The 20,109-nt window shown below is 34.9% G+C and overlaps 2 protein-coding genes across 2 annotated transcripts; both read right to left on the bottom strand.

The window, feature by feature from the left end:
• Window positions 1-734: 734 nt before the first annotated feature.
• On the bottom strand, window positions 735-4,256 carry LOC132312298 (wall-associated receptor kinase-like 1). The gene is made up of 3 exons (XM_059810609.1): window positions 2,958-4,256; window positions 2,124-2,303; window positions 735-2,050 (listed from the first exon to the last, which is right to left on the bottom strand). The coding sequence occupies exons 1-3, from the start codon at window positions 3,904-3,906 to the stop codon at window positions 909-911; spliced, it is 2,271 nt and encodes a 756-aa protein (XP_059666592.1). The 5' UTR covers window positions 3,907-4,256; the 3' UTR covers window positions 735-908.
• Window positions 4,257-14,821: 10,565 nt separating this feature from the next.
• LOC132279772 (wall-associated receptor kinase 5-like) lies at window positions 14,822-18,389 on the bottom strand. The gene is made up of 3 exons (XM_059781817.1): window positions 17,501-18,389; window positions 16,044-16,220; window positions 14,822-15,969 (listed from the first exon to the last, which is right to left on the bottom strand). The coding sequence occupies exons 1-3, from the start codon at window positions 18,387-18,389 to the stop codon at window positions 14,822-14,824; spliced, it is 2,214 nt and encodes a 737-aa protein (XP_059637800.1).
• Between the last annotated feature and the right edge of the window lie 1,720 nt (window positions 18,390-20,109).

Genomic DNA, 20,109 nt, shown 5'->3' with positions numbered 1-20,109 from the left:
GAAGGTTGACCACGCGTACGCTCACATATACTCCGTCTATAGAAACACAGACAGACATCAAAAGATATTTTGAAGAATTTACTCGTAATTACGAGTAAAATTCGTTGGTAAGGATAGCCAATTTATTTATTTATTTATTGAATCAAGGATAGCATTGGGGCGTGGGTTATTTGGGTTTTGGAACTGGAAGCCATTTCACTATTCCTTCTTCAATTCTTTTACTAATGGATCTGATTCTAGCTTGGAAATCAGGAAACAGAGAGATTCATATCTAAATTCACATCAGAATGTTGCGATATATTTCACTTTTGCAGGATCATTCGGAAGCTTCAGGTACTTCATATAAATTCAGTGTTTTTTGCCTTGGAATTATTTTATTTCATTTTTATCTTTTGTTGTCATAGTTGAATTAGACGGCTTACCTTTTCATCTAGATGCAAAATATTTTGACCTGGTTTCAGAAATTTTCTTCCAACTCTGTTTATCTTTGTTCTAATCCTGCTCTTCTTATTTGGAAAAAGTAAGAGTTTAAAAACAAAAAAGAGTTTAAGTTATAAATTGTCAAGTAAAAATGTGTACTACTGTACTGTCACTAGGACATGTCAAGATTTGGGACATTCAAACATTCAAGTTGCCTTTTAAAGTTGGTGTTCAGATTCAGGGATCCAAGATTATAACTGCAATGCCTTCTAGTTATGTTATAATCAAGCCATAAAAGCCTTCAGAATTGTACGTAGAACAAAGGTAATAGCCCAATTTTTGTAGATATACAGAAATGAAAACTTGATTGGACAAAACATCTATAAACCACTAGTTTCTAGAAAGAGAGAGAGAGGGGGTGAGAGAGAAACCTCAATACATTAAGCAGTAATGAAATATGGTTATAGAACATGACATAATATTACTTATTAATTTTCTTCTTCAAATGCATCGGTTGTGGAAGAGTAGCACCTTTCACTTATCGAGCAGTAGCTATCCTGGTTATTGTACTTGAGTAATGTCGACTGCTCTTGTGCCCTCCTCAATTGATCCAGTTCTCCAACAACTTCTTTCATATTTGGCCTTTTCCTTGCAGTCAGTTTGAGGCACCTTTTAGCCAGAGTAGCAACAGCTTGGATCTCGTCTTCCTTACCTTCATTCACAACTACTGTCTCTAGAATTTCAAAAAGACGATTTTGTTTCATTGATGATCGGAAATTAAGTACTAAACCTTCATCAAATCTATCAGAACTTACCGCTTTTTTTCCTGTTAGTAGTTCGGCAAGAACTACTCCAAAGGCATAAACGTCACTTTTATCAGTAAGTTGCCCTGATCGAAAGTACTCTGGATCCAAGTAACCAAATGTACCCCCCACCATTGTGGTCAAGTGAGTCTTGTCAAGGGACACTGACCTTGAAAGTCCAAAATCAGACACTACAGCCTTGTAATTTTCATCCAGTAGTATGTTGCTAGACTTGATATCCCTATGAAAGATAGATGTAGAAGCATACGAGTGCAAATAGGTAAGTGCTCCTGCAATTTCCCCTGCAATTCTCAATCGAGTATTCCACGACATCGTCAAAGCCTTACCCTCATCGTGAAGATGGTGGGAGAGTGTGCCATTCGAGACATATTCATATACTAGTAATGGAACTTCAGTCTCTAGGCAGCAACCTAACAATTTTACAATGTTCCTGTGGCTTATGCGAGAAAGGATAATAACTTCATTAATGAACTGACCAACTTGATTTTCATTAACTATGTTAGATTTCTTAACAGCCACTATGCTTCCATTTGATAACATCCCCTTGTAAACTGTACCAAGTCCTCCCTTGCCTAGGACTCGACCCTCGTTAAAATTATCTGTTGCCTTTTCCAACTCTTCTGCTTTGAAAACTTTTGTTTTCTCAACACTTTCTTCACCAGACGAGACATGCTGTTGCAATAACAAACCTCCATTCCTCTTGAAAAATTGCTGTTTCATTTTGTTGTTTTGTCTCAACTCAAGTTTCCGGTACAACCATAAACCAACAGCAATAAAGAATATAACGCCAATTGCAACTCCAATGCCTGCATGTGCATAAAAGTTTAACACCATTTCATTGAGATCAAGAGGAAGAAAGGAGTCGACAAGGATAAATACCTATGGAAACAGGTACAGCTATTAATCGATGCTTCCCATGGTCAGGTATGCAGTTAATTCCATTTCCATGAATGCTGTAGTAACCAGGTGGGCAAGTGCACAAGTAGCTACCTGCCGTATTGTTGCAAAGAGCTCCATCTGGACATTTGTTCTTTTTTGTGTTTTCGCATTCATCAATATCTTGTGTAGATAAGGAAAAAAAAAAAAGAAAAAAGAAATTTGTCCATGAAGATAGTTCTTCGACTTTGAATATTATGGAACAAATGGCAAAATGATTTAAAAAAAATTCAAGTTTTGTCTGTTACGAAAATCAATTTGAAATTTGGCTCCTCTAAGCTGTACAATTGGTGAGTACTTTGAAGCAGGAAGCTCACAAATCTAATATAATTTTGTTGTTTGTTTTTTTTGTGTTTTTTTAAGACCAAAGTAGGTCTCTTGAAGTGTAGAAACTCCTATGCTACCAAAAGATTACCATGGTCAAGCCACCATTAGTGTTATGCAACCACATATCACCACCGTGGAAGTTCCCATCTATCTTGTCTTTTTCTTTGTCATGTCCCTCTACTTCTCCACAATATTTGCTTCTCCTCGATCTGTATTTATCATTCTCTATAAAACTCTACCTAGTATTGAAAACCTTACTAATAAGTTAAACTCTAATAAGTTCATATGGGGATTCCTGGAATTGCTTAATTTTGCTTGTATGCTAAAAAAAAAGGACAGTTTATATAGCATTTTTCTATTCTTTATAGCTTGCAGCATGGGGGTGGTGGTGGTGACAGCAAACAAAAAATTAATCATTCAAGAATGATCAAGAAAGTGCATGTTTTATACCTTGGCATCCATTGTTGAGGTAAGGGTTCCCTTGGTAACCTTGAGAGCAGCGACATCGATATCCCACCCCATCATCAATAATGGATTTTATGCAGTCACTGTTACGGCCACAAGCATAGTCTTTTCTTCTTTGAGCTTCGCGGCAAGAGATGCTCTCAATCGCCCAGTCAAGCACAAGTGGGACTCCATCCAAGAAATCATAATCAGTAATATTAGAGGCGTTGGGTTTGCTGAATTCTGAAAAGTTCTTGTCAGCAATGAAAGCAATACTACATGGCGCGGAGGCCCATAACCGTCCAATGGTATTTATGGTTTCGATGTGCAAATTAAAGGAGTAGATATCTTCCGGAATATCAGTCTGGCAGCAACCAATGCCAGAGCAAGAAGTCGGATTTATACTATAGTTATTAGCAGCAAGACCAACTATTCTGCTGCTGCTGCTTGTGTTGTTATAGCAAATGGATGCACACCCCTTTCTGTAGTTTGTGGTGTTTAAATCAGTAAAGTAAGCAAAGATGTCACATCCTATGGCTACCAACTTATTTTGGGTGTGGGAGACTCGGAATGGTGATTCCTCCAACCCATAACTAACAGGTCCTACAGGACTTTCCCCAGATGACTTGTTGTAACATTGAACAATAGCCGGACCGGTAATACTCACATGGTCCAGAGAGATCTGGAACACTTGTACATCGCTCATATAGAAGAGAGTTGACTCATTGCAAGTGACTTCAAACATCTGGTTCCGGCAACATCCTTTCCCTATGCCAAATGGATATGGAACGCTCAAGTTCCCGCATTTCTCTTGGCAATTGGGCTTGGCCATAGAATTAGAGGCTGCTGATCTTGCTTCCTTAATTAGTAGGACGACGGCGGTGATGATGATGATGATGGATATCAGATGAACCTGCTGGAACATTTGCAGTTGCATTCTTTTGCTCTCCTTCATGAATATTTTATGATGTTAATTCTGCAGATATTTTGCTTGTAGAGAACAAATGAGCTTTTTGTTAAGAACCCCTCTGGGAGAGAGATTCCAAAAGGAAGAAGATTATCACAGGTGGGCTCACTGGCAGGAAATGCGCGCTTTCAAGACATACAATTCCTCCACTATGTTGTGTGGTGACAAGCATAGTGGAGGAATGTAGTGGTGCAATGGTAGTGATATTGTCGGCAATGAGTAGAATTACATAATAGCCACTAATTTTGGATTTGGGGGGAATTTTTGTTTTTGTTTTTGTGGATACATTAATTAGTGATGTATTAATTAATAATTACTAGCACAATCAAGAACATGAGAATTCGATGGTCTAATCTAATATTAATATAAATTTGTGGAAAAAAGAAAGAAAAAAGAAATTGTTCCATTTCAATATTAGATCATTTTGTACTCACTAATTTTTAATTTAATATTGGATTTTCCTTGGTTAAAAATTCAACTTCTTATTCATAGGGCAACACATTAAACCATAATATATATCTATCGTGGACCTAGATTAGAAAGATGGTTGTTAGGGGAAGGGTTTGAGCCTAGGTGTGGGTAAGAAGTGTGTGTATATTTTGCCAACAAAATATATATATAGCCATCAATTTAATTAATCATGATTAATCCCTTAACACATGTTTCTTTATTAAAGGAGAATTGGTGGAACATACTGTTTTTTTATCAGCCCAGCCCAGCCAGCACAGCACCACACGAACACGTTTCTTTCTCTTTCTTCTTCATCGTTGCTGTTCTTTATAAAATGTTATTAAACTATGATGAGTCTGTTTTTTCTGAATTGGAGAGTTTTGATTGGTTGGTCCAACACTATCTAATTATTTCTAGTGGAAACAAGCTTTGAAGCCCACGCTTGTTTGAACCTTGCTAGAGAGTACAAGAGATTATTCCATCTGGAAAAGGTAAGTTGCATGTGAGAAACGTTTCATCCCATTACTAAAAATGTATATATTAATTTCAGATATATACTGCTTTTTTTTTTTTTTGGTCAATTATTTTTTCCCAGATATTTCTGTTAATCATTACTATATACGTATATATTTATGTTCTACATGCTAAAACTGAATTACATAGTACAAATAAACTTTAAATTATAGTACTGTCAAATGATCTCTCATAATTGAGAATAAACTCCTCTATTCTTATGCAATGTTTGGTTACATATAATTGGATTCAGTGAATATGATTGGATACATGAATTTCTGTAATTAAATCTTTTGTGGAGTGTGTAATTGATATTAAATCCACTTGTCATTTACAGTACTCAACTCAAATGAAAAAAAAAAAAAAAAAAAATGATAAATTCACTAAACAAAAAAATGGACCTATTTAGCTGTCATATTAAATACTCCATGGTAGTTTATTAAGTAGTTAAGAAAGATTATTTTTGCTTGTAAAGCTTCTCATTTTTTCTGTACACAAAATAATTGCTACCGGATCATCCACTTATATCCAATTAATATATATCCATCAAAAGTGTGACAAATGAATGATTCTTCGTTGTCATGATTAATGTGGTGGGACATTCTTCTTTATTAAAGGAGGAAGGTGGGAACATACTTTTTACATAGATGTTTGTACAAAGGAATGGTATGTGTTACATGTTAGAAAGAAAGGACGTGGAGCAATCAAAACAACATGTGAACCATGGAAGAGCACAGGAGCTAAATTGGGCGACCTGAAAAGTAAGTAAATATAGGCATGTGAAATGTCCATTTAAGATACTTTTTGTTATTGTGATAAACATTATTCTTTGTTAAAGGAGGAAGTGTAAAAATGCTTTTGACATGAAAGATACGTGCATTTTGTGCATTGGGATTGAGTTATTTTCATTGTGGATTGATATTGGTCTGGAATATTCTTCACAACTTATGCCTTCAAAAAGCCTTTTAGCACATAACACATTGCATTTTGATTATGGTAGAATGAAATAATCAAGTGACAAGTAAACTTCTACTATGCATATGTGACTTAATTGTTTATCAATCTTGAACGTACTGATGCAATTTGAGTTAAAATAGGAACTGATTGATTACTCCAATGAGAGATGGTTCAAGAATAAAGCAGCTAATCAGAGAGAGAGAGAGAGAGAGAGAGAGAGAGAGAGAGATGTGAATGAATGAATTGGGGAATTTGATTTCCATCAACAATGTTAAGATTGTTTATTTAAAGAAATATGTAGAAGTAATAAAACCGTATTGTTAGGTATGCATTCAATACAAGTGCCGTGTTGCTCTCTGTGTTTTTGCTCGAGTTTTACATTATTCGAGCCTTACATCATCTCCTCTAACAACTAATTATTAACATTTTTGCATTAAAAAACCAGATTTGCACTTCCTGGGAAAAAACACCCTTTGGGCAAGTCATCTTATTTGGGTCTATTTCATTTGTTCTCTCATCAAATTTCCTTTTTTTTTTTTTTTTTTTTTTTTAAACATAAATCAAATATTTCAATTTTTATGCAATACCAAATAAGTAATAATATAGTAATATCTTCTTTATCTTGTAAATGAATAATGAGGGATTAAATTTTTATAAAAATAAATGGGTGTGTGAAATTTTTTATCAATAATAATAATAAATAAAAAGACAAGAACCTTAACGAAATTGAGGGTATCCTCAAATTAACCATTAAACATTATTTCAATTAGAACAAATTTATCATAGTGAAACTTGATATTATTATCAAATGTTGTTGTTTAATGGTATTTTTTTATATTTTTTAAATAAAATGTTAAAGAGTACAAGTTGAAGTAGCAACATGAGAATACTGCTATTTGTCAAGAAAAATAAAAAAAGAAATCTAGTACAGGTCTATTAAAAAATAATAATAAAAAATAAATAGAAAGACTTATTTATAAATCTAGTACAGGTCTACAGAGTACAAAGGACACGTGATATTGATAAATTCTATTTTGGCCACCAGATCTTCTTAAAATTTCATTTTAACCCTACATTCATCCAAAATATTACATTTTAACTTCTAAATTTTTAAAAATTACGAATTCGTCCAGCCACACTTTATCGACGCGCACAAATATGGGGAGACGAGAGGCGTCAAATGATATTTTGGGCTTCAGGTATTTAGGTTTTGGAATTGGAACCCAGTTCGTTATTTCATCTTCATTTCCTTCATTTAAGGATATGATTCTAATTTGGAAATCACGAAATAGAAAGACTCATTTATGTAGATGGACATCAGAATGCTGCCATATATAATCCTAAGTCAGAGAGAGTCGAGTATGAGCAAAAGAGAGAGCCTAAGTGGCAAATTTTAAGTTTCACAAAATAAGAGTGAATTCGGTTTTAATGGTAAAATCTAAGTTACACAGAGCAGGAGAAAAATTGTGTGACTTAAATATCAGCGAATGGATTTCCCTTTTGAAGGATCACTCGGAAGCTTCGATTTCCCTTTTGAAGGATCACTCGGAAGCTTCAGGTACCTCATGCAAATTTCAATTTTGTTTGTCTTGGAAAATTTTCATTATCGCAGTTGATTTACAAAGCTTACCTTTTTTCACCTCTATACAAAAAATTTGTCCTGGTTTGATAAATTTTCATCTGATTGTGTGTATATGTTGATCTTTATTCTATTCTAGTTCTTGATTAACTCAGCAAAGAATTAACCTGTTTGGTTGTCATTTAAAATACTCCATGGTACTAGTACTAAAATTTTCTCATGGTTTTTTTTTTTTTTTTTTGGAAAAAGTTTTATGAAAGATTATTTTCCCCCATAAAACTTCTCAATTTTTCATATGCACAAAACAGTTATTTTGCAGCCAAATTAATTAATTAAATTACTCGAAAAAGGAAAAGCTTCATGCAACACCACCACCACCACCATGTATTTGTAGTTGCTTATCCAGTTGCCTTTTGTGGTCATGTTTAATATATCTCATAGGATTTTCTTCTTTATTAAAGGAGGAAGGTGGAAACATACTTTTCACATGAAAACATTTCCACGTTTGAACCTTTCAAGAGCACACTAGCTAAATTGGCCAGTCTGAAAAGTAAGTATGCCAATGTGAAATGTCCAGTCCCACCATTGGCATACTTACTTTCTGAAAGAAATATTAAAATAAGTGGGAACACTTTGAATCTTGTAGTATCATGTAGAGCTAGACTGAAACAGGCTATGTATGTATGGATACTTACTGTTTCTTGTAGTTGCCCAAATACTATGAAAAATATGAGCTGAACTAGGAATCTATGCTGGCATAGATAATCTTTTTCGCTTGATGATTATTGTGTGACCATAACTTTCTAAATTCTAGCTAATGCTATTTCTGCTACGGCTTTCCAATTAGCAGAAAAGAAAGGAATCCTCTTTATTAAAGAAAATGGGTGGGGCACAGAATAACAACTATCAGTGGAGTTTATATTCCCAAGTCAACGAAAGGATATCTGTGTAGTAATTTATAATTTTTTTTTTTTTTTTAATAGAATGATAAACCCATCAGACAATCAACCTATATATTCATCTTGTTATTTAGAAACTCACCTGACCTTGTTCAAAAAAAAAAAAAAAAAAAAAAAAAAACAACAACAACAACGTATCTGTAATAGTTTTGCCGATAACCCCCTTGCTATTGTTTAGTTGTTAGCATTATAATAAAATTACAGAATTGTGTTTATGAAACTGAAGTGATAAATTTGAGTAAAAATAAAAAATAAAAGCTTTTGAAAGAAAAAAAGTCCAAAATTAGGTTAAATGCCTAAAATGTAATGTGAAATATTTCTACCCATTTCCCCTATTCGAGTCCCAAAAATCAATCCCTCCATATATTTTTGTTCAAGAGTTATTTAGCCTACTAAAAAGAACATTTTGACTTGATCAATAAAATCTCTGGTTTTACTCTCTGTTGATTGCCAATTCACTTTCTTGCTGCCAGTTTCTTGCATTTCTGGATATACCAGAAAATGTTGCAGAACCTCCTTTAGAATGGTCACATGAGAAGAGGAGATGAACTAATACTCACACCTAGAGAAATTAAGAGCATATAATTTCAAAGGAACTTGAAAACCACATTCTCCAAGTTTATCCCTTGCATATTAAACATGCGATAAAGTAGAATTTGGGCTTTAAACCATACAAGCCTCTGATGAATTCCATACAGGAACTTAAGAGTAGCCCTCTTTTTTGTTCATAAGCCATAACACTCGGCTAGATCTGGGAGAAAATAATTTTCATTTCTTTTAGCCAGAGAGCAAATTGTGCTTTTGTTTCTTGGAAAAATGTAAATAAAATGTGCAGATAAGATTGCATCAAAATAAAATTTTATTTTCAGTAATATCTCTCCGAGTAGCTGCAGTAACTGGCTCTCTCCTTTCTTCACTTCCACAAGGCTTGTACGAATTTAGGATTAAAGTATGTAAAGATTTCTAGCTGCTAAATTTGTGCTTTGCTAGTGATATATATGACAGTAAAGGTAAATAATGCCACAAAATCATTCATTTTATCTCCCTTTCATTTGCTTTCATTCTTGGATTGGAGTAATAGATTACTATTTGACTCAAAATTGAGTCTTCATTTGTAAGAAGGTTAACGGAGCCAGGAGTAGCTTTGTTGGCAATTGATTATTACATTTTACTGGGTAATCTAAATGCTACTGCCTCTTATCCATGTGCAAAAGACTTTTACAATCAGTACTTGTGGAGATAAACAACTTGAGTATCTCTCTGAAGTATTACTTGGAAACATATGATTGCGAATAAGGAACACGAAATGCAGATGTTAAGAATAATTAGGAAAGATAAGATTAATAATGAAAGGAAATGCACCTGTGAGGAGAGCAAGATTGGTTTGGATAAAGAGGTCAATCAAACTAAATGAAATGAAGTGATTAAAAATGATTTAAATAAAAGATATGATTAATATTAGAAAGGAGTGGAAAAAGATAATTCATGTGGCCGACTCTGTTTGCACTGGATATAGGCAAGAAAGAAGTAGTAGTAAGTGCTCGAGCAACTCCAGAATTTCTAAATCATAATAGAGCAATAACCAATCCAAGCCATTCTATTTGGAGTTACTTTAATTTTTCACTTGCCTTCTGTAATACCCCTAATTTAAAAAGGATAGGTTTGGAATTTATTTTATTGTTTAAATTATATTTTTATTTATTTAATTATGAATTGGTTTGTTTTAATTGAAAATTTATTTAAATTTCATTATGAGTTTATTTGGGTTTTATGTTTATACCTTGTTTTAGCTTAATTGTTTTCATGGTTGTGTTTTGATTGCATTTACTTATTTTTTTTTAATTATGATTAAATGCTTTACTTGATTTAATTTAACTGTTTAATTGATTTAATCTAATTTAATAAAATGGTTTGGTTAATTTAATTTAAGTGGTAATTATTTTAATTTAATTGTATTTTTAAATAGGGTTTTGTTTTAAAAGTCAGTTGTTGCCGACGTAGGTTTATTAGGTTTCTTTGGGTCGGTGAGGATTTTTAGGAGGGTTGGAATTAATCTAGGGTTTAGTAAAACCCTATAAATATATGTGAGATGTCGGTATAGGGTTTTAGAAAACAAACAAAACCCTATTCACGCCTCTAGAGATAGAGAAGCAACAGAGTAGTTTTGCAGTGGGAATCGTCGGAAAGCTTTAGAGACGGCGTAGAGATTTTGAACAAAGATCTCAAAGGCAAGTTCTAACCTTACTTTCTCCCTTATACTCATGTTCTTTGCATACTCAATAGTTCTAGGATGAATTACATGTTTAAAAATAAAAAAAAAACGTTATCTGTTTCATGTTTAGAGTTTAACTGAAACTGAATTTGTTTCAAAATTGTTAAATTGGTTAACTTTGAACTTTCTTGTTTAAATTCTTAGTTTAATCCATATTAGTAGCATAATAAGGACTGAATTAAGGGTTGGAATCTTCTGGGATTAAGTTAAACTCTCTGAAAACCTATACTGTGAAGTGTCGGAGGCGTAAACGACGACTGGAGAGGAGAACACGAAGAAGAGGAGGGAGAGAGCCGGCTCCTATTGGATTGGAGCCGGCTCTCCTTGCATGGGAGACGGCTCCAAGGCCGTTGGAGGCGGCTCTAATATTCTGGAGCCGGCTCCAGGTTGTTTTCTACGTGGGTTTTTGGTTCTGTTGTTTGTTTTTCCACTTTTCAGTGATTAAGCTTCATAGTGATTGTTTTCCTATGTTTTAGTGGAGAATGAATACTGTAATGGATGGTTTAGGAGTGGTCCAGAGTAAACATAAATATTCAAAGATCAGATTAACATAGAATTGGACACAAAGCATTAATCATTAGGATTACATGGAGTTAATTATGAATGTCTTGTAGACTTATGTGGATTTGGAGTTTCTAACTTCTAAATTATAGTGGAAAATTTCCTGTGAGAGTTTGTGCACTGCTAATTGCAAATTCTTAGAATATATATACATACAAGAAATTTGTATTTTTGCTAAAGATTAATTGATGATTAAACTAAACATTTAACTCGTCAATTTTGTTGGATAGGAACTTAACAGTATGATAAATTGTCTAGATTTATTATGCATGCCATGGAAATAAATATTATAACATTTGTTTAGGCTCTGTTAATTATGGATACCGGGAATAAACTTATATTTACAGACAAAATCCTGTGGGTGATCAGGTAATGGCTTATTGTTGGATTAATTAAGCATGTTTTTCTAGTATACTTTAATGTGCTTAGTTTGGAACTGTGGGTTTTGACACTGATACTGTTAGTACTTAATCAATGGTTGGATTTGTTAAAACATGATGGTTAATCTATTCTAACATGGTTAGGTTGGAATTATTGGTTTTGGCATTTATAAATTATTTAAATGTGTGGAATAGAGGAATTAATATTGATATTTATGTTTCCAATGTTAATCAATTTGTTGGGACTATTCAAGAACGGTTGTTAATACATTCTGATATGCTTGATATGGACTCGTTGATATTGTTATGTACTTGTATATGCTTTATCAACTATTGGACGGATGGGATTGTATGTACCGGTATGGGACGGTGACATACGAGGTTTGGACAGCATAAGTTGCTAAGTTCTACCTATTTGGAATAAGGGTACGGGTTATTAAATAAATCCTCCTTATATGTATGTAAGTCGGTGCGGTTGACTACGCCGAACGACTTAATGGATTTCTTGTGGATGGATGGAATTGGAGTTTAAATATATTTTTATGGTACCGTGACATGAGCTTGAGTCTCAGAGTCAACGGTTAGGATGCGTATATGCAGTTGGATGTGTAGCTGACTGTGGGGATTGAGGTATACCCTGTTTAGGCTTAGGTACTCATACCCACTCAGGTGCGATTTGTGTGATGCCTTCTATTCAGGTTGAGACCCTCTTCATAGTCTAGCGAGGGTCCAGTAGTGTGGATATATATTTATGTACGGACTATTAGCTATTGTTGAACTATTTAGTATGTACATGCGTATCGGGTCTTTGCTTGGATTGCAGTAGGATAGAACTTGTTCGTGGGCCTGACCCACTCCTATTTTACAGGTGTACGTCAGTTCCAGGCTTGAGCTTGTTCGTGTGAAGCAGAGACGGTCACTCATTCTTCCGACGATATAGGATCTCTTTTCAGATGTTCGACTTGGATTTTATCTTCAGTTTTACTTTGATTCAGTTTGGGATTTTTTATATTAGGGGTCCACAAGAGATGGATTCCCGAGTTGTTAAAAGATTGGAGATTTTGGATTGTAGGATTTTAAGTTATTAATATTTTAAGGTTTTTATATTGAGGATTTCTTTTATAGTTTCCTTCCGCTTATTCTTTTATTTCTTAAATCATTTTTTTTGTAATCTGTGTTCGTTTAAAATACTTTAATTGTTTGGTACTCCTTGGTTCTGTGCTCGGACTTGATCTCCCGTGGCTCTAGAATCGAGGGGTATCACACCTTCCATATTTTGAATCGTGATTAAATCCTTTAGATATGTTAACTAGTTTATTAACGGATTGTGGCTGGAACAACTTTTGTCCACGAAAAGATATATCATCTTCTCTAAATGAGTAATTATATGGTACTAACCCCAAATTTAGTGCTAATAGCTAATAAAGGAGCAACCATAAGGCTGCTATAAGCTTTTTGGTTGGATCGCGAGGCACTCGGCCTATTACAGTTGGTATTAGAGCCAACCCATTTCTTAATCCGGTGTCATTCCAAACGCCTAGCACGACATTGTTTGTTTTTGGCCTTGAAAATTGTTGTATTTTCTCCGGCATAGCATGATCCCGTTCTCCTCATTTCTACTCATTGTTTGGATTCACGGGGTGCTAAAAAGAAATAAAAATAAGATTTTAAGGGTTTTTGAAGAACAAGTACATTTTGATATTAGGCCTACTTGTTAAATTTTCAACTTTGATTTTTTTTTTTTTTTTGGTCCTAAGTAAACTTCACAACAACTCGGGGAGCCAAAGACTTTAATAAGCACTGCGTTTTGGGTACATGCTTTGTTGACTATTGATTTATTTATATTCCAATTGAGCTAGTAGTGCATTGAAAGCTTTCATCTTGACAAAAATGATTAACAAACCTTTTTTATTGAGTAAATACGACTTCAAAACAAATGACCTATCAAATATTATATTGTATTTGTAAGAATATCACTTCCCCCACATTCTTCTTTATGAATTCTACTTGTAAAAACTAACAAGAACTCACAGAAGGTCCTGAAACCGCAACTTCCGTTCCTTAAGCTTTGTCGTCCTTGCTCCTAGATTCCTACATTTGAATGAAAAAGTTTTAAAGTTTTAATTTGGTGCAAATAGGTCCATCTGACAAATTTAAATCCCAATTGGTTGGTCCATTACTACTATCTATATCCAATTCCTTAAAAATATAAAAATAAATATAAAAAAATTAAATTCCTAAACAAATACACATCATCGGCCCCGAGGGGTCCTTGTTACCATCCAGGTAGGTAGAGTGGCCCGACTGCAACGAGGGGACTTGTCCCACGTCGGATCCAGATGGAAAAGTGAATGCGTATATGTGGGTTGGGTGTTAACCCCACCTAATAACTTAAGCTTTTGGGTCGGACCGTGAAGCACCCGTCCCATTACACTGCACATAGGATGGGCTGGATTAAGCCGGGATCACAATTTCATATGCAGTCTACAATACTCTGAGGTGTGGGGCTTCAGGTATTGGGGTTTTGGAATTGGAGGCCAATTCACTATTTCATCCGCAATTCCTTCATTGATGGATCTGATTCTAGTTTGGAAAGCAGGAAATGGTAAGATTCATCTCTAAATTGGCATCAGAATGTTGTGATACACCAGGCTATGGATATAACATTTGAAGGATCACTATGAAGCTTCGGGTACCTCATACAATTTGGATTTTGTTTGACTTGGAATTTTTATTTATTTATCGTAGTTGATTTAAAAGACTTGCCTTTTTTTCATCTCGATACAAAATAATTTGTTCTGGTTTGGGAAATTTTCTTCCAAATTTCCAATTGTTTGTATCTTTAGCTCTTAATTTGTTCTGATCATGCTCTTTTTATTTTGGAAAAATCATGACTTCAGAGACAAAAATAGTGTTTGATTAGCCAAGTTAGAACTTGTTAAGTAAAATTGTGTACTATCACTAGGGCATGTCAACATTTGGGACATTCATATTGCCTCTTAACGTTGGTGTTCAGATTGAGGGATCTATTTCGTAACTACAAAGCCTACTAGCTAGGTTATAATCAAGCCATAAAAGCCTTCAGAATTGTACAAAGAACAAAGGTAATAGCCCAGTTTTTGTAGATATACAAACCAAAAAATTAAAAGTTGATCCCACATAACATCTATAAACCACTAGTTTATGGGGAAGAAAGAGAGACCCCAATACATCAAATAGTAATGGATTATGGTTATAAATACACGACATATTCTTCAACTGCATCAGCTGTGTAAGAGAAGGACTTTTCACTTATCGAGGAGAAGCTATCCGGGCTATTGTACTTAAGTAATGACTGCTCTTGTATCCTTCTCAATTGATCCAGTTCTGCTGCTACTTCTTTCATATTTGGCCTTTTCCTTGCATTCAGTTTTATGCACCTTATAGCAAGAGTAGCAACAGCTTGGATCTCATCTTCCTTGGCATCATTCACTACTACTTTCTCTAGAATTTCAGAAAGACAGTTTTGTTTCATTGCTGATCGGAAATTAAGTACTAGACCTTCATCAAATGTATTAGAACTGATAGCTTTTTTCCCTGTTAGTAGTTCGGCAAGAACTACGCCAAAAGCATAAACATCACTTTTGTCAGTGAGTTGCCCTGATTGAAAATACTCTGGATCCAAGTAACCAAATGTACCCCCCACCATTGTCGTCAAGTGAGTCTTGTCAAGGGGCACTGACCTTGAAAGTCCAAAATCAGAGACTACAGCCCTGTAATTTTCATCCAGCAATATGTTGTTAGACTTAATATCCCTGTGAAAGATAGCTACAGAAGCATACGAGTGCAAGTAAGCAAGTGCTCCTGCAATTTCCCCTGCAATTCTCAATCGAGTATTCCAGGACATCATCGAAGCATGATCCGCATCGTGAAGATGGTGGGAAAGGGTTCCATTTGAGACATATTCATATACTAGTAGTGGAACTTCAGTCTCTAGGCAGCAACCTAACAATTTTACAATGTTCCTATGGTTTATACGAGAAAGGATAATAACTTCATTAATGAAATGACCAACTTGATTTTCATCAACTTTATTTGACTTTTTAACAGCCACTATGCTTCCATCTGATAACATTCCTTTGTAAACTGTACCAAGTCCTCCCTTGCCTATGACTCGACTTTCATTAAAATTGTCAGTTGCCTTCTCCAACTCTTCAGCTATAAAGACTTTTGTTTTCTCAACACTCTCTTTACTCGACGAGACCTGTTGTTGCAATAACAAGCCTCCATTCCTCTTAAAAAACTGCTGTTTTTTTTTGTTTTTCTGTCTCAACTCAAGTTTACGGTATAACCATAAACCAATAGCAATCATGGCCATAAAACCAATAGCAACTCCAAGGCCTGCATATGCAGAAAAGTTTAGCACCATTTCATGGAGATCATAGAGGGGGAAAGGAATCGACAAAGATAAATACCTACGGAAACAGGTACAGCTAATCGGTTCCTCCCATGGCGAGGTATGCAATTAATTCCATTTCCATGAATGCTGTGGAAACCAGGCTGGCAAGTGCACGAGTAACTACCCATGATATTGTTGCAAAGAGCTCCCTCTGGGCATTTGTACTTTTTTGTGTCTTCGCACTCATCAATATCTTGTGTAGACAAGAAGCAAAACGAAAATGTACATGAAAGAAGTTCTTCATATTCGTATATTATGGAACAAATAATATGACAAAAGGGATCTAAAAAATATTAATTTTTGTTTCACATGAAATCAATTTGAAATATGACTCCTCTTACCTGTACAGTTGGAGAGTACTTTGAAGCAGGAAGCGCACTTTTATTAATATTTAATCTAATTTAATTTTTAATTTTTTTATTTTTAGATCAAAAGTAGTTCCCCTGAAATGCTAGGTAAATATAATATTTTGCATAGATAAAGAAAGGTCAGTATTGGCATCCCATTGGCAATATTAGTAGTTGTGATAGAGGTTTATATGGTGATTAATTATTATAATGTGGGCTAATGGCATTACTGTTGTTGGTGCACATATTAATTTCTTCTGAGTGGTGTTAGAAACTCCGTCCTGTCCTATGCCACTACAACACTACCATGGTCAAGCCACCATTGGTGTTTCTCAATGCAAGCACCGATCACCACCTGATGAAGAACCAAGTCTGGCCTGAGAGCTTGAAGTCCATGCGGCCCACACTTATTATTGGAGACATTGGAAAGAAAGAAAGAATTAAGGCTTTTGACTTTTATTCTTATGATTTGATTTTAGGATTTCTATTTATGGTAATAGTTTGATTAGGGTTTTTCTTCAATATATAATGTTGGTTTAGACATTGTGAAAGACAGCTTTTGATGATTATTATTGATATTGAATTTTGAGATTATCGTAATTTCTTCTCCCTCTTTATTCTTCTCTTCTCTCTCATTCTAATTTCTTCCCCTATTATTCTTATTCTATTTCTCTTTGAATCTCTTTCTTATTTACTTGAATTCTGTTTTCAAATCGCCCCGGCCTACTCGCTGTTGCATCACCACCGTCGAAGCTTCCATCTACCATTACTTTTTTCTTCTCATGTCCCTCTACTTCTCCACAATTCTTGCTCCTCCTTGATTTGTATTTATCTTCTTCTTCTTCTTCTTATTTTTTATTTTTATTTTTATAAAACTCTTGCTAGTATTGATAAAAATTAGCAATAAGTTAAATTCTAGCTATATAAATCCATAACAATAAGTTCATATGAATTCCTGGAATTGCTTAATTTTGCTTGTATATATACTAAAAAATAAAACGGTTTATATAGCATTAATTTTTCTTTTCTTTTTTTATAGGTAGCAGTATGGTGTGTGGTTTTGTTGACTGCAACCAAAGAATTAACCATGCAAGAGTGATCAAGAAAGGGCATGTTCTACACGTACCTTGGCATCCATTTTTGAGGTAAGGGTTCCCTTGGTAACCTTGAGAGCAGCGACATCGATATCCATTGCCATCATCAATAATGGATTCAATGCATTCACTGTTGAGGCCACAAGCATAGTCGTCTCTTCTTTGAGCTTCATGGCACGTGACATTCTCAATTGCCCAGTCAAGCACCAGTGGGACCCCAAACAAGAAATCTTCATCATCAGAAGTAATATTGGAGATGTTGAATTTGCTGAATTCTGAGAAACTCTTTTCTGCAAAGAAAGAAATGCTACATGGGTTGGAGTCCCAGAAACTTGCATTCGTATGTATGGTATTGATGCCCAAATCAGAAAAGGTGATATCTTCTGGAATGTCAGTCTGGCAGCAACCATTGCCAGAGCAGGAAGACGAATTGTTATTGTCATTAGCATTTGAAGGACCAACGGCACCGGTGCTTGTGTTATGGCAAACGGATTCACACCCCTTTCTATAGCTTGTAGTGTTTAAATCAGTGATATAAGCAAGTATGTCACATCCTATGGCTACCAACTTATTTTGGGTGCGGGAGACACGGAACGGTAATTGCTCCAACCTATAACTGAAACGTCCAGAATTTTGTCCAGAGGTCTTGTTGTAACAGTTAACAAGAGCTGGACCATCAATTAGCACATAGTCCGTAGAGAACTCTAACACTTGTGTGTCCCAATAGTAGAGAGATGATTCAATGCAAGAGACTTTAAACATCAGGTTCCGGTAACATCCTTCCCCTATGCCAAATGGATATGGAACGGTCAAATTCCCGCATTTCTCTTGGCAGCTGCGCTTCGCCATAGAGGCTGATCTTGCTTCCTCAATTAGTAGGATGACGACGATGATGGATATTAGATGAACAAACTGGAACATTGGTACGGTCATCCTTTTTCTCCCCTTCATGCCTATTTTAATTATGAAGTCAATTCTGCAGATCTTTTGCTAGCTTGTAGAGAACAAATGATTAGCTTGCCCTTGTTCTACCTTAACATTTTTTAAGAAACCAGCCGGCCTGCCTGCATGTGAGAGAGAGATTCCAAAAGGATGAAGACTAATTATCACAGGTGGGCTCTCGGTGAAAACAAGTGGGCTGTCGGTGAAAACAAATGTGCACTGACAATATATACATGTACTTAATTCAATTTTCAGAGGTTAGCTCATAAAGGACTATAATTTATTAAACACAAAGGAAAAGGAAATAGGAAAAGAAAATTGATATTTGAGCTGATGAATTAGTCTTGAAGCCAAAGAGGAAAGCCTGATCCCAAGGCTTGGAATAAGAATGTTATCAGTTACACGTTGTGGAAACTCTTAAGACAATAAATTAATGAGAACTTTTGGAACAACAAATAGAATATCCGCCCAACGTTCTATGTGTGTAGTGTTCCGATCCTTAGGCAGTTTTATGAGTTAATTTGTTTCAACAATTCATTCTTTTTATTCTTTGGTATATATGTTTGAAAGCATTTCTTCTAATTCATCTTCTAATTAATCTGGAATGGTAGCTTCTAATTTATGGTGATAATTCATGATTTAGGTCTTTGAAGAAATGCATAAGTGAAAGACATTCTCAGTAACAATCATTGGAATTGGCCAATTTTATTGTCCAGATCTCCTCAATTATTGTCAGTGATACTACTTTCAAAAGGAAGTCTCTCAAAGTTACTATCTTGAAGCACTCCCTCTCTTTCCGTGTGTATTATCTCTGGCTTGAGAGGAATTGTAGAAAATTTTCAAATGAAATTTAGGATATTATGAACTTGACTGTCACAGGTGTGCCTTGTAGCCCAAGTGGTGGGAAAGCCTCATGGTGTGGTCTGAGTGACGGTGTTCGAGCCACCAATCCCCATTCTTCTCTAACATCTAACCTTTAACCATTGCCCAAAAAAAAAAAAAAAACTGGATTGTAACCTGGATTATGCTGCTTTGGTTCTATTAGTACTATTTTGAATTGTATGTCTGCTTATTGCTATGGAGTTTGCTTTGCTGTTTTGGAAGGAATATTAGGAAATTCAGATCATTCAACTTTTTCTTTAAAGATAATTTGATTACTTTGCTGCACTAGGAATTCATTTATGGTTTTTGCACTGATTTAGACAAACTGATATGCTTTGATCAATCATAGGTTGAAATTAAGGGTGCCTTTAGTTGTATGGAATTGGAATTTGTGGAATTTGAGAAAAATAACTAAGAAAATTGAACCAAAATTTTTTCAAATCCCACCAATTTCAATTCCAATGCTCTAATTCCATGCAGTCTAACACACCCTAAGGCAATGTTCGGTTGTATGGAATTAGAACCTTAAAATTAAAATTGGTGGAAACGAAGAAAAATAATATTAAAAATTGCATTAAAATTTTTATCCAATTCCATCAATTCCAATACTCGGGTTTCAATTCCATACAGCCAAACAAAGTCTAAGTATATGTACCATCTCACAGTGATTATTGAGAGCAATTGCATGTGCGTTGTCATTGTTAGTTTACAAGTTTACCTACCACTTAGGTTTCTTGTATACTACGAATTACCATATATGATTACCCACCATATTAGTATCTATAGGTTACTTATTCATCACTCACCTCTCTCCAAA

Source organism: Cornus florida, unplaced genomic scaffold (assembly GCF_030987335.1).
Source record: "Cornus florida cultivar Cherokee Brave unplaced genomic scaffold, ASM3098733v1 CherokeeBrave_3.0.0_Hap2_Chr01, whole genome shotgun sequence".
In the NCBI taxonomy this organism is placed as follows: Eukaryota; Viridiplantae; Streptophyta; class Magnoliopsida; order Cornales; family Cornaceae; genus Cornus; species Cornus florida.
The sequence above is the reverse complement of the archived record's forward strand: the minus strand, read 5'-3'. Positions and strand labels throughout refer to the sequence as shown.